The sequence below is a fragment of the Mixophyes fleayi genome, chromosome 5 (assembly GCF_038048845.1).
Source record: "Mixophyes fleayi isolate aMixFle1 chromosome 5, aMixFle1.hap1, whole genome shotgun sequence".
Lineage (NCBI taxonomy): Eukaryota > Metazoa > Chordata > Amphibia > Anura > Limnodynastidae > Mixophyes > Mixophyes fleayi.
In genome coordinates, this window is record NC_134406.1 from 275,291,489 (window position 1) to 275,306,071 (window position 14,583).

At 44.7% G+C, this 14,583-nt stretch overlaps 1 protein-coding gene across 1 annotated transcript in view; it reads left to right on the plus strand.

The window, feature by feature from the left end:
* The window catches only part of SETD2 (SET domain containing 2, histone lysine methyltransferase), a 38,871-nt gene that overhangs the window by 11,393 nt on the left and 12,895 nt on the right, over positions 1 to 14,583 (plus strand). Inside the window, exons 7-14 of the mRNA XM_075214436.1 lie at positions 14 to 111; positions 492 to 618; positions 809 to 943; positions 1,729 to 1,857; positions 2,442 to 3,131; positions 11,476 to 11,521; positions 13,522 to 13,681; positions 13,811 to 14,495. Of these exons, the coding sequence (XP_075070537.1) occupies positions 14 to 111; positions 492 to 618; positions 809 to 943; positions 1,729 to 1,857; positions 2,442 to 3,131; positions 11,476 to 11,521; positions 13,522 to 13,681; positions 13,811 to 14,495 (2,070 nt within the window). The remainder of the gene's footprint in view (positions 1 to 13; positions 112 to 491; positions 619 to 808; positions 944 to 1,728; positions 1,858 to 2,441; positions 3,132 to 11,475; positions 11,522 to 13,521; positions 13,682 to 13,810; positions 14,496 to 14,583) is intronic.

Here is a 14,583-nt window from a genome sequence, read left to right on the forward strand (position 1 = left end):
GTGTCTCCTTCAGTGGACCGTGAATGGCCAGGTGAGGGTGGGCTTTTTCACCACCCGGTCGGTTCCTGCTGGTACAGAGCTGACCTTTGATTACCAGTTCCAGAGATACGGGTAAGAGATTGACCCCGTACCTTCTATAGTCTGCCTAAGAAGGAACGCGTGTTAGAAAAAGAAACCTCTATTACGTAGGACAGTTGATGGTGGATTTGATGGTCTATCCCTCTCCTCCAGCTTTACCGTTTTATTTGATTACCTTGCCCTATCAGTGTTCCTGCTGGCCGTAATTTTTCCTTCTGGAATAATGGGAATTTGGAAAGTAAAACCCATTGACACTTGATTTGGTTACTTCTTAGGTTCTGGTTATTTAATGTGTCACATAAATTGTTGAATCACTAAGGTTTGTTTATTTTATTTACTGGAGGATTCTCTAACAAATGCAGATTATCCCTACAGGAAAGCTTTGGTTTTATTGTATCTTTTCTAAATCACAGCAAAGAAGCTCAGAAATGCTTCTGTGGATCTGCCAATTGCCGGGGATACCTTGGTGGGGAGAACCGCGTCAGCGTTCGAGCAGCCGGGGGGAAGATGAAAAAGGAAAGATCCCGCAAGAAGGATTCTGTGAGTCTCATGGTTACTGGGCTATTTCTAATAAACCTGTCCACCAAATTACTATAAGTGGGGTGCATTGTATGGCCTTATGTCTAGGAGCTCAGAGAGAGACTCTCGGGCTGACGCATTTCACCACAGATCTCTATAATACAGCCTGAAGTAACTGTTGATTGCTTGTCTTGTTCATGCAATGGTTTAGGTGGATGGAGAGCTGGAAGCTCTGCTGGAGAACGGGGAAGGTCTGTCCGATAAGAACCAGGTGCTCAGCTTGTCCCGGCTCATGGTCCGAATCGAGACATTGGAACAGAAGCTCACCTGTCTGAAGCTAATTAGGGTAAGAACATCAGATAGAAGACGATGTCACCACGTTCTCTCGGCCGCTTTACGTTGAAGTCTGGATCACATTCGGGACCTTTATGGTTTTTAATATTCTATAAAAATCGCTTCATAGAGTTTATTAAACAATCGGTGTCCTCTACACATCTGTAAGTTCAGGTTCTAAGTCTTTTTTTTTTTTTTCTTTTTTTTTGACCTAGAGTTTTAACAGAAAATTGCATTTCCAAAATTGTATTTATTAATCTTATTTCATATAATTTATTTGGCGCCAACATATTACCCAGCATTCCCCAGAGGATGTTTACTCCTCCTTAATCCCTGATCCACCGAGCTTACAGTCTAAATTCCCCACACCAACACGGAGAGAGAATACAAACTGCACATTTAAATAAATAAAAAAAAGTGCAGCTGAAATGTAGAGCAGCTTATAGAAGTTACAGCAGCCTTTATACAGTATGCAGCCTTTCAGGACCTTTATAGAATTTATGCTCTTCACCTAGGAGTTAGAGGACACCCCAATGCCCTTATTTGAAGGTGATATATCGTTTTTGGAACATAGTGATGTGATTGATCTTTTCAGTCTGGTGTTTATAACTATGTTATAATTATGTGCTGAAGTTTATATTCTGAACGTTATGAACACTCTTGATTGACCGTCACCTTCCGGTTAATCATTTTACATTAATACTCGCCATATTCTGCTCTGGCTTAGTACATAGATAACACGGATCTTCACCTCCGTAAAATGCCGTGTAACAGGCTACGTGTGTCTTCTGTCCGTAGAACACGCAGTCGCAGTCCTGTCTGAAGTCTTTCCTGGAATGTCACGGACTCTCTCTCCTGTGGATCTGGATGGCCGAACTTGGCGACAACCGGGGAAACACCAGTAATAGCCTCAAATTGCAGCTAGAGGTCAGTAAAGTGTCTCCTCTGTTAATCACCGACCTTCTGTGATTGACGCTTAGTGTAATCTCACATCATGTGACCTTAGGAAGCCGTCTTACTGTATGAGGTCTATTAATCGAACATAAAGTATCGCCGATGGATCCTCCAAATGTTACATTGCGTATTGACGACTGTTGGTCTCTTGCACATTTTCACATCTTATTTAAAGGGGAGATTATACCCCTATTTTATTTCAAGAATCGTTTTATCGGCATTGTTTAAAAACACTGATAATGTTTTAGTAGAGCGTCTCGTGGAGGTCATCCTTCTCCGTTTTTATGGAGTATATTTACTTTGTGCTAAATTACTGTTACAAGCTTCAGAATAAAATGTAAAATTGGTCATATGTCCACAGAGGCAAAGCTGTACAAATGACTCCGATTAGATAGATTTTAATTTAAATGTTGCATTAGTTGTCCATCAATCAACCGCAAGGTTTTAAAAGCTCTATTTGGAAAGGGCTGGATGTAGTATATGTAGTTACCTATTCTTTGTGTTGACACTATCCGCTATGTATACGACACTTATCTTCCCTTCTGCCTTTTGAATAGATCGTAAAAACATTGGAACTGCTCCCCATCCCCAATAAAAACATGCTGGAAGAGAGCAAGATCCTCCCCATCATTCAGCGATGGGCCCAGACAAAGACAGCAATTCCACAGCTAAGTGAGGGCGATGGGTACTCGAGTGAGAACACTTCTAGGGCACACACCCCACTCAACACCCCTCTTAGCACCCCTGATCCAGCTGCCAAGTTAAATGTTGAGATGGAAGGTGAAACGCCCAAGAAGCTGGTGCTTCGGAGGCTGAGGATCATTAACGAGAACAGCATGGACAGCGCGGTGTCTGATGTGGCCAGCGAGGTGGAGATGAAGGAACCGGCGGTAAAGCCAGAGACTCAGGCCTCGGACGAGCAGCGAGACGACCAACAGCCAAAGGAGGAGATAAAAGTCGAGGACGTCCCGCAGCCTCCACCAGCCGGAGAGGAGCAACCACTTCTGACCCCCAAAACTGAGGACGATCCAACACTTGAGGGGAGCAAAGAACCAGCAGTGGAAACAGAGGCCAAGGAGGCCAACGGTCTGAAAGCGGAAGAGACCTCTGCGGTGGAGACTCCCTCTCAGGATGAGGAAGAAGGTGTCTCGGATGTGGAGAGTGAGAGAAGTCAGGAGCAGACGGACAAGATGCTGGATATGAGTGAGCTGGCCAACAGACTTCTGGATGGATGGAAAGATCTAAAGGTAAGAGAGAAGTCTGTCTGTGAAATGCGTTGTGTTCTCTGCTGCAATTTAATAAGTGTTGTAAAACTATTCAGTGATAGGATTACAAATGATCTCTCCTATCACATTGTTGTATGCTCTCTTCCCGCCTGTCGCGTGCTCTCTTCCCGCCTGTCGCGTGCTCTCTTCCCGCCTGTCGCGTGCTCTCTTCCCGCCTGTCGCGTGCTCTCTTCCCGCCTGTCGCGTGCTCTCTTCCCGCCTGTCGCGTGCTCTCTTCCCGCCTGTCGCGTGCTCTCTTCCCGCCTGTCGCGTGCTCTCTTCCCGCCTGTCGCGTGCTCTCTTCCCGCCTGTCGCGTGCTCTCTTCCCGCCTGTCGCGTGCTCTCTTCCCGCCTGTCGCGTGCTCTCTTCCCGCCTGTCATATAACACATTTCTATTTTATGCTAACAAATATCATGCTATACAATTGCTTTCTATAAAACATAGAATATTTCAAATCCTCTTGTTACATTAAGCCTTATGTATCTGTAAATCTTCCCATATCTGGAGTTAATGTCTGTATCTGAGGCCGTATTACCTACCTCTGTGATCAGCCATGTTGATGTGACATGACTGATTGTAACAGGAATTCTGGCTGAGGCCTCTGGGAATACAGTGATTTTCCTACTATCCTACCTAAAATATCTTTCCTTCTTTTAATCTTCTGAATCTTTTACATATGTATTTTTGATTGTGATTTGTATATAGTAACTTGCGTCTTAAGATTTTGTTATGGTTGTGATCTGGCGTCAAGACAACATGAACCGTTGCATAACTATTTATTAACGTGCAGAACGTTTACTGAGTTCAGTACACTGCAGGAACCTGTCATGTGCAGCTGCCACTTGAGCAAAGTCAGTTAATATTCTTTATTTCTGAAATGTAAAATTTGCAAGGTTATCGGATGTAGAGAAACGTAACACATAATGGTGGGTGGGGATGTGCATTACTAGGCGCCGATACAGTGCCGCTCATTGGCCAGTGCAGGATCTCCTCCTCTGGGGGCCCCCAGGCTCCTGCATACATTAGACCACTGATCATCTATGTGTGTGTTGTACCAATATACCAGCTCGGATGTTCTTAATGTCACGGAGAGCAGCCACTGACTAGAGTTGGTCCCTCTTTTCGGCCCATCTGTGATGTTGTAAATGATGCCAATGGCTGAAACATTAGACACAGAGGTGTAATCTGTGTAATCGACTTGTGATTGTTTTGCATGTTGTACTCTATAATCGGGCTGCGTACCTCTATTGATCCTTTATTATAAGAGTGTTCATTGGGTTCTGTGTGGTTTAATATGCCGAGTTCACTGGCTGCCCAGTGGTTGAGCAATCGTTAATCTATTAGTAGTAGTTTATTAGGCACCACAGTACTCCACATCGCCGGACAGGCAGGGAAAACCTAAAACCAAATGCAATGGGCATACAAGATGGACGAGTAGGAGGAGATTATAAACCATTGTTACAATCCACTAGGGGAAGGCGCAGTGGGAAGTTCCATAGGTTGGGAGAGGTTAGGGGTGAGAGGAGGTGTGAGGCACAGGAGGCAGTTATTAGCGGTCTAGAGGAACAGTATTTGGAGATGACGTCAGATGTAAGAGGGGGAGGTGTAGTGAGGGCTTTGGAGATGACTGTGAGGAGTTTGAAGTGGGTTCTGGGGGGTATGGAGAGCCAGGGCAAGGCGTGATGGAGTGGTAAGAGGGAATAGCACCATACACAGACAGCTGTAGCGGTATACGATGACTCTTAGTCCCTAGATCTTTATGCTCTTAATGAAAAGCGTCGTTCCGTCACAGCACCAGTGTAACACACATGGCGATCTCCTATGGCATCTGGTGTTGATTTGAAGTCTTTAGCAAGTGCACCATCTGCAGATATCCTCAGTCTCCTCCGGCACACCCGCCTACCCTCTGATCGAACGGTCATGTGTCTTAATAATTATCTCAAGTACGTACAAACCCCAAGAGGTTTATCAAAACTGTTCTGCAGGTAGAAAAGGGGGTGTTTCCTTCATCAGCCAATCAGATTCAGTCATTTGTCTTTATAAAGTAAATATAATCATCTTATTAGTGGTTATAGACAACACCACCTCTTGTCACTGTTACCCAATGAGCAGGTTTCATAAATGTCCCCAAACTAAAAACCAAAGCAAATGTGACTTGGCCACGAGAGCTAACAATCTAATTTTTACTCAGACATTGGGCAGGTTACTGCTAGGCACCCCTTCATCGTCCCCACCATTTATTTCTATAGCACCACCAATAATGCAGCATTGTACAGAAAATACCCAAACCTCCCAATATGTATGCCGCTTTATTCCCAATTCTTAGAGGCTTCACTGAGCGCTCAGCTGATGTAGAATTTCGATGAAGCAGCGTTTACGCTCCGGTACATATTAATCAATATAATATAATTCTCTGCAGATGTTTCTTTATTACTGAAATATAATATACTGTAAAATCTTAAATTGTATTAATAATATTAAATATGACTTAGAATAAGGCATCTTCTCCCTTTCAATGACCCATTGAACCTAAACTCTGCTCGATGGGTAAGTATACTGTGAAATCTTTAGGACACATTTGGTAACATTGTGTTTGTCATGTGGTTTAATAAATCATGATTACAATATTTAGCGTAATTACCGGTCTTATTCTCTGTATGTGGCTTCTGGGCTTTTTGTGGTCATATTGTACAGTAGAATTCATTCAAATATGTCACCCTTATGTCTGGGAAGAGACTTTACTCGTTTACAGTCGTGGCGCCATCATGTGGATGGAAGCAGTACTACAATACACTAGGATCATGGGACATTGTTTATGAAAACGGATGGACGAGAGGGAACTTTGTATTTTGCGCCACTTAGTCCTTTCATGCGAGAACAGTTATTTACATTATAAATGGTCATGTTGTCATGGTTAGGAGGTGCTGTGTAGGGGGGATCTCCAGGACTGTGGGTATATAGGTGGGGGATCTCCTGCATGCTGCAGGGATGTAGGTGCAGTGTCCAGAGTCTGTAGCTCCTGGGTCTCTGTGTATATATATATTCTGGGAGCGTATCCCCCCCCAGTTAAGCTGTGGTCATGTGATATTGAGCCTTGTAACTTCTGAATCCCTTTCCATCTGGCTTCTCAGGACAGCAAGGAACTTGTTAATACCACCAGCTGACCATGTGCCCCCCATTGTTTTCTCAACACCACACTCACCAGTCCTGGAGAAGGGCAAGGAACTTGCCAGTGACTTCTGCCGAGAAGCCGGAAGACTGATTGGGAAGCCGCGATGGCGAATGAGAATGTAATAGGTGAATAGCGGATTTAGGTGGCTAAGTCATCTGCTTTTTATACACCTTTCCACATCACACACATCTTACAGATACTCGTCAGTCTCTCTCCACCGCTAAGGATTGTGGGTGGCATCTCACCACAGGACTTGGCTAACAAGAGAGCTCTGTTCTTTGTGAAATGCTGCTTCATCTCAGACATGTTCATTGATATCATCCAGTGGGTTACATTTTCGGCAAAATCGGTTTGAAGAGTTGCTTCATAATGTGCCGAAAACGTAACCCCATCTGCACACACCCAGCACCCTTCCAGGATTATCCTGTCATGACGAGAAGCATCGGTGACGAGGAGCAAGAGGCGACATCTTCTGACCGATGGCACTTTTGTGTCTGGATTGGTCTCACTCAGTTAGACATTTACACTCTGCTAAAAGATTGGTAAATATAGGGGGTGATATGTCCTATCTGTGGCCCCCGTGTTTCTTGTCCTAGGACTCTCCATTACAAATGAGCTCACCTTGCTGTTAAACCTTTTTCTGTAGCAGCCATTGGGGGGGTCATATGATGGAGTAAGACCCCCCCTCCTGTGTTATGCTGACTTTTCCTCCATAGTTCATCTCTCCCATTGGCAAGAACTTTTCAAGTGTCTGGTTAAAAATGACCTTCTGTGACCCTGCCAGCGTTAGCCAGGAAATCGCTATAATCTGCTGCTGTAAGATCTATGCTCCCGTGTAGTATAACTCTGTTCAATCACTGCTGAAATAAACGGATTCCACAGCTAAAAGACGAGGAAAGGGACCGCAAATCGGATGCTGGAAATTACAACTACCGAACTAGATATTGGTAGAGATAGGTCTGTGGACAAGTAATTACTCTCTTTGTCCATTTGTCCACAGGTAGAATTCAGGAACGATGGTTACTTGTGGGTCTCTTTCTGGTGTAGATCTGGGCTGGGGGCAGTATCACACTGGATACACACAGCTATACGTTCTACACAGCGATATACTCTAAGGGGGGAATTCAGTTACTAGTAATGTCCCTGGGGGGATATTAGGGTTTCATAATGGGGGATGTTAGGACACCAACGTGCTGGAAGTGCGCGCAGACGTACATTGCGTGGGGCTCCGACGGTTGTTCACATTGCTTTGAATTTTCACCTATTTCTAAAGATACCGTTGGTGTAAGGTGTGAGTGTGCAGCAGTGTGGTTATAATGATCCCATCATCATCATCATCAACATTTATTTATATAGCGCCAGCAAATTCTGTAGCGCTTTACAATTGGGAACAAACATTAATAAGACAATACTGGGTAATACATACAGACAGAGAGGTAAGAGAACCCTGCTCGAAAGCCTACAATCTATAGGACAATGGGAGTTAGAAACACAAGGGCATGTGCTACATCATATTGCACAATGGACCAGCCAGACTGCAAAGGTAAAAGTACTGAGTGGGCTGAGTGTGTTGCAATGTTGGTCAGAAGGTTGTTGTCTTGCGTTAGCTGTGTAGAGGATGGTAATAGGGTAATCTAGGGAAATTAAGATGATGGTTGAGGAATATCATAACCTTGTCTGAAGAGGTGGGTTTTCAGTGAACGCTTGAAGGTTTGAAGACTGGAGGAAAGTCTTACTGTGCGAGGGAGAGAATTCCACAAAGTAGGTGCAGCCCGGAAAAAATCCTGTAACCAAGAATGGGAGGATGTGATGAGAGTGGAGGAGAGACGTAGATCTTGTGCAGAACGGAGGTGTCGAGTAGGGAGATATTTCGAGACAAGTGAGGAAATGTATGTCGGTGCAATTTTGTTGATGGCCTTGTATGTTAGGAGAAGAATTTTATATTGGATTCGTTGAAATACAGGCAGCCAATGTAGAGACTGACAAAGTGGCTCAGCAGAGGAAAAAACGGTTAGTAAGGAAAATCAGTCTAGCCGCTGTGTGCAAAATAGATTGTAGGGGTTCAAGTCTGACTTTGGGAAGACCAGTAAGGAGGGAATTGCAATAGTCGATGCGGGAGATGATGAGTGCATGAATTAATGTTTTTGCGGTGTCTTGTGTCAGATATGTGCATATTCTGGAAATGTTCTTTAGGTGTATGTAACATGATTTAGATATAGAGTTGATGTGGGGAATAAACGACAGTTGTGAATCAAGGATTACACCTAGGCAACGGGCTTGCGGGGTGGGATTTATGGTCATGTTATCGACAGAAATAGAAATGTCAGGCAGGAAGCTTCTGTTCTTGGGTGGGAATATTATTAATTCAGTTTCCCAAGTGTGTTGGATAGTTGGCACCTACGAGTGTGTAATCTGCATTATTGCCGCAATCAAGCAATGCACTAATTCCAGCAGTGTTATCAGTGTGTCACTGCTCATGTCACACAATGAGGAACAACGTGTAGTACAGTGTAACTAACCTCCAGTGTTTCCATAATAAGACCTTCTGTATCCAGGCACAGCTCCCACACATGTATCCGCATCAAAGTTACCTTGTTCTGTGTTATGGAGTGGTGGGGTATTCTGAGACTATTAGTTCCCCAACAGATGAAGCGTTAGGTCATTATTAATCTCCTCATCCTATAAACTGTAACGGAGGTTTGTTTCACATGGGTCCCCCCGGACCTGTCACTTCGTTATAACACCGCTATTTGGCCTCTAACGTTTGCACTGATAATTAGCCTGTAACGGTCATTACTGTTCTGTAAATGTGGAGTAGAGGATATTGAGGCATTTTATACATTGAATCTTATTCCTCGGCAGTAATAGTAGAACAATGTCTCTAGCATATAGATTACTTACAGTCCTTTTCCTCTGTATATATCTGTACAGTACTATTAGTAAGATCTCTCAGTAAAGGGAAACTCTGGGCACACGGTAACTGTGTTCAGGAGGTTCCTGTAGTTGTCGGCTGTGTGGATCTGCCCGTCAGACCCTGATGTATTAGTGTCTGCAGATAAGCAGCCCCTACACTCTGCTATCACAGGCTCAGGAGACTGTATATAGTGAGAGATGGACGGGAAATTCAATATATGAAATAAATTAGCCTTTAAATGACTACAGCACAGCTATGTACTATTGACCACGGAGCTGTCCAGACTGAGGACAATCTAGAGACACCAATGAATTCTTTGTGTTTATTGGTATTAGAGGTAACGGGGACAGTGTAACCTTTGTTATATATATAAATCTATAATGCAGTGTTGTCCCCAGAACCCATTTCCTTGGTGCTCCACCCGGCTCTTGTAGCCCACCAGAGTCCTATTATAATAGAATAAACCACTGCTATAACAGGCACTGTGTGAGCACTACAGCCAGCAGTGTGTGTTACACCACTGACCACCAGTATGACCAGTCCTGGCAGGTGTGGGCAATAGTATTACAACTGCTAGCACCTGGCTACATCTTACCACCACCCGGCTGGCAACATTTTCTGGGAAGACCACAAATGTATATATGGTAAATCCAAAACATTTATCTGAAATGTGAGAGAGGGAATGTCCCATTCTGGACCCTTAATCTAAAGTGCATCAAGTTATAAAGTGTCGTAATAGCCCCTCGGAGATCATTCCCGTGTAGTCTGCCTTCCTACTCTTACATTATATTTTATACTATTAATCCCGTGGAAATGTCAGAGTATCTTTGTGGATGTAGTTTTCTGATTTGCTTGTTTCCCGTATATTTGTGTAACGTTCTCTATCCAATCATTTTCCCTGTCTGACAGCGGGTGGATCTGTCGTTACTAGGAAGTCTGATTATTTCGGTGATAGATGATATTTTGTATCCAGAAATCTGTTGTTAAGCTGTGTACACAGAATATTACCGAGCAGGAATCGTTAGTCGCAGATCCTCCTGTTTGGTGAGGGAGGTGTTTGAATAGAAGAAGTGGGATCTGCTCATTTAGAGTCACTGGCATCATTTTGGGGGAAATTTGTATCTCTTCTAAATAACTGTACAGTGATTGGCAGCTGCTACACGTTCATGTGTCTGTATTGGGGTACAGCAGCACGGACATACCCCGGTACCCCAATTGTATGACAATCCCCATCCTGCAGAGTTGTATATGAGTATATAATATAATGTGTCTGAATATTACCCAGCAGACTGTGGGAGACAGAGTCGCAGTTACCACAATGACATAAGTTTCCCGGCTGATTCTGACATTAGCCAGCGCCTTGTGTATGTCACCGCTTGGGGTTTCTGCCTTATATGAATCATTAAGGTGGTGCAGGGAAAATGCCCAGAACTGTTATACCCCTCAGCCCATGTTGCTTCCTGTACAATGCAGGGACTCCTTCCTGCACCTGGTACCTCTGGCTCTGTTCATCTAAATGAATAACCTGCTAATGCCTTATGTAAATATAATGTATCATTGCTGCAAAGGGGGTCTGGAGACAGCTTTCATGTTGTAACAGTTTGTGCAGCTTTATATTGTAATACTTTGTGTATTAAGCCGTGTACGCTGTATTGTGATACTCTGTATAGTAAGCTGTGTACTCTGTATAGTAAGCCGTGTACTCTGTATAGTAAGCTGTGTACGCTGTATAGTAAGCCGTGTACTCTGTATAGTAAGCCGTGTACTCTGTATAGTAAGCCGTGTACTCTGTATAGTAAGCTGTGTACGCTGTATAGTAAGCTGTGTACGCTGTATTGTGATACTCTGTATAGTAAGCCGTGTACTCTGTATAGTAAGCTGTGTACGCTGTATTGTGATACTCTGTATAGTAAGCCATGTACTCTGTATAGTAAGCCGTGTACGCTTTGTGTACTTTGTATAGTAAGCCATGTACTCTGTATTGTGACCTGGACATGTAAGGTCACTTTCATAGGATCCTTTATACAGGGATATTATGGCTCTGGGGGGTGTTCAAACTCCCCTGTAATTCGGCTGCTGGGTTCTTATACATAAGCTGAGTTTTATGTTTGATTCCTAGATGATTATCCTCAGACAGGACTGTGTAGAATTGTTCGTTACCGTCTCTGGTGCGTTTCCTCCTGTACAGATTTGTATAATGTGCTGTGATTGTGACCTGGACCCTCTGCTCTCTCCCCAGGAGGTGTATCGGATCCCAAAGAAGACCCCGGTGGAGAAGGAGAACTGTACGTATTCCATGTAGCACAGATACTGACCTGGTACCAGCCCCTGCAGCAGACACACTTACAGGGTGTCACAGCATCCTAGGTCTCATGTGCCTGTCCTACCACTAGGGGGCAGCAGCAGCTTATACAGATTTCATATAGTCATCATCATTTATTTATATAGCGCCAGCAAATTCCGTAGCGCTGTACAATTGGGAACAAACAGTAATAAAACAATACTGGGTGATAGATACAGACAGAGAGTAAGAGGGCCCTGCTCGCAGCTTACAATCTAAGGGATATATTTTCCTCCAATCTTGGTTACTTAATGCTTCCTGTAGGTAGCGTATCACATTACTCACGTGGTAGAAAAACGTTTCCAGCATAGCGCCCCCTACAGGTCCTCCTGTAGGTCCTCTCTGACTGCAAGTTATCCTGAAACGGTTTCTGGTGGTTACATAGACGGTTCCTCACTGACATGTTATGAAAGTACAACTGGACTTAGCTGAGAGCTACTTTTAGTGGTCCCTAAATAGATCTGAAAGGACTGTAACTGACTACGACCCCTGTAATAGGTGGTGTCACATACATCCTTCACCCATAGGCCATGTCCGCAGGCTGTAGCGTTGTCAGAGGAATATGTCGCCACAGTATGAGTTACAAGGGCGCTCTGGGAGGAGGTAAAAAGGGTTATGGAGAAGAGGTCAAACAATGGAACTGTACTAAATGGTGAGCGCTAGCACTTAGTAGCATCACCGTAGAAACTAGATAAAAAAAGAATATTTTATACAATCATCCCTGAATAGTTATTAGACAAATACAAAAGGAAAATAAATCAACATTAAGTGGAGTCATCATCATCATCATCATTTATTTCCCTTTTAAGTGGGATTTATTCTTGTTAATGGTTTAGTTATATAATTGGCCTTTAGTGAGTTAAAAAAAATCATCATGTTCACACCGCTATGAATACCGTCCTTCAAGGGATAACACATGGAGGACTTTAGATCCAGAGAGTGACACCCAGAAATCTGCAAAATGATTGTTCTGTGGTTGTTCAGCTGCAAGGCATGCTGGGATTGGAGGGTCCACCTGTTGCCTCATTCTCCATCACCGCTATCACAAAATATTACTACAAGCAATATCTGTATCCAACCCTGAATGGATAAAGTACAATCCATTCAGAATAATGTAAACCTTCAGCTAGTTAGTCAGTACACGGCCAGCAGAGGGCAGTCTTGTAGCTCTGACTCTTCCAGTTACTGGCTGTAAGCTCTGTCCTTGGACATAGATGTGTGGATCCACTAATGCTCAGTTACTAAAGACTCGCACAGATGTTTCTGCGGACGTAGGTACATATTTACATTCTGCCTTTGGAAGCGCCCTCATAAAATCGATTTGCGCAACTTTTTGCTCAGCCAGTTGCTAATGCACGTTGTGAAAAATATGAAGATGTCACTGAATAGTCCGGCTCACTACAGCTGTAGGACAACCACCGTATACCTGACATCTTTTACTTTCTTTATGTAACACTGTTTGTTTTACCCTCACGTATGTCTTACATAAGCATGAGAGTGGTAACCTCAAAAGTTTCCCAGTGACGGTATAGGCCCAATCTCAGCCACCTCAAAACACATCTGATCTAAACCACAGTTGCCTCCTCACACTCACCCCAAAATGAACCCCCCCCCCCCCCTTCCAGCTGGTTCAAACATCTCATTTTTGCTTTAGAGTCCAATATCCTGCATTCAGTAACAAACCCCCGAGTTGACATGATAACCACACACTTTGTATATTAATGGACAGCTGCAGAGACGCATGATGCAGCTTCATAAATGGCGCTTCCAGTCTTTATATAAACTGCTTATAAGGTTTCACAGCGGACAATTCCTCATTATCACACTTATCCCTGCACCTGTAATATTAGTTCCTCCGCTAGTCCCCATGTCACCTATGGAAACACTGTGGCCTAGTTCTACTACTCCATGAAGGTCACAGATGTCCTATCTCCTGTCCTGCAGATGACCGCTGGAGGGAGTCCTCTGGTGGGAGCTACATGACCCCAAACAGCAAGAATCAGTGCCGGGAGCGAGACTCTGAGCGGCAGAGCCAGCGGAAGCGCAAGCAGTCTCCATCTCCACCCTCCTTCTACGAACGCAGCTCAAAGAGAGGAGAAGACAGGTAAGGAGACCACCTCTGGTCCTGTCCCCATATAATTCGGTAATACACATCTCAAGGATCCTGGTCCTGTCATGTGGACACTAATCCCCTATTTCTTATCATTTTTCTGTGTCTTTGCCGGTATCTCAGCAGGTATGACACACCGGCCTCCTCCAAAAAGAAGGGGCGTCAACAGGACCGGAACAAGCTCTCGACGGAGGAACGCAGGAAGCTGTTTGAGCAGGAAATGGCTCAGAGAGAGGCCCAGAAGCAGCAGCAGCAGATGCAGAGTATTGGCATCTCTTCTCCCATTCCCTATGACTCCATTCCCTATGGCGCTCAGCTCCCCCCACCCTTTATGACCTACCCTCAAGGATACCCCATCCAGTCTTACGTGGACCCAACCAACCCGAATGTTGGAAAAGTTCTGTTGCCTACTCCGCCACTGGACACGGTCAACTCCCCGAACAGCTATGACCCCACCCAGATGGTGGTGAATCCGGCCATGCTGACCCCCCAGCCCGTCCCCGTGGTGCAACATGTAGCAGCCCCCATGGATGTCCCCACACAGCATTATGTAGCTCAGCCTGAACAGTTGGTCCCCCAGGATCCCAATGTGACTGTGATGCCAGTACCAGCCCCCAGCTCTGTGCCCCCTCAACCCTATGGTGTCTGGGACCCCAACCAGCAAGCGGTGGCCGTTCAGCAGCATCAGGCTCCACCTCAGTATCCACCGGCCCCTGCCCAGCCTGCTCTCTACTACCCAGGCCAGCCCTGCCCGGCGGTGTACGGCGTTCCGGCTGCCTACACTCAGACGGCACAAACCATGGTGCAGGTCAGTCTCCCGGTACCTGCTGGTAATTAATCAAATACATGATGTTGGTCTGAAACATTACATGATGGCTCCATTCAAAAATGATGTT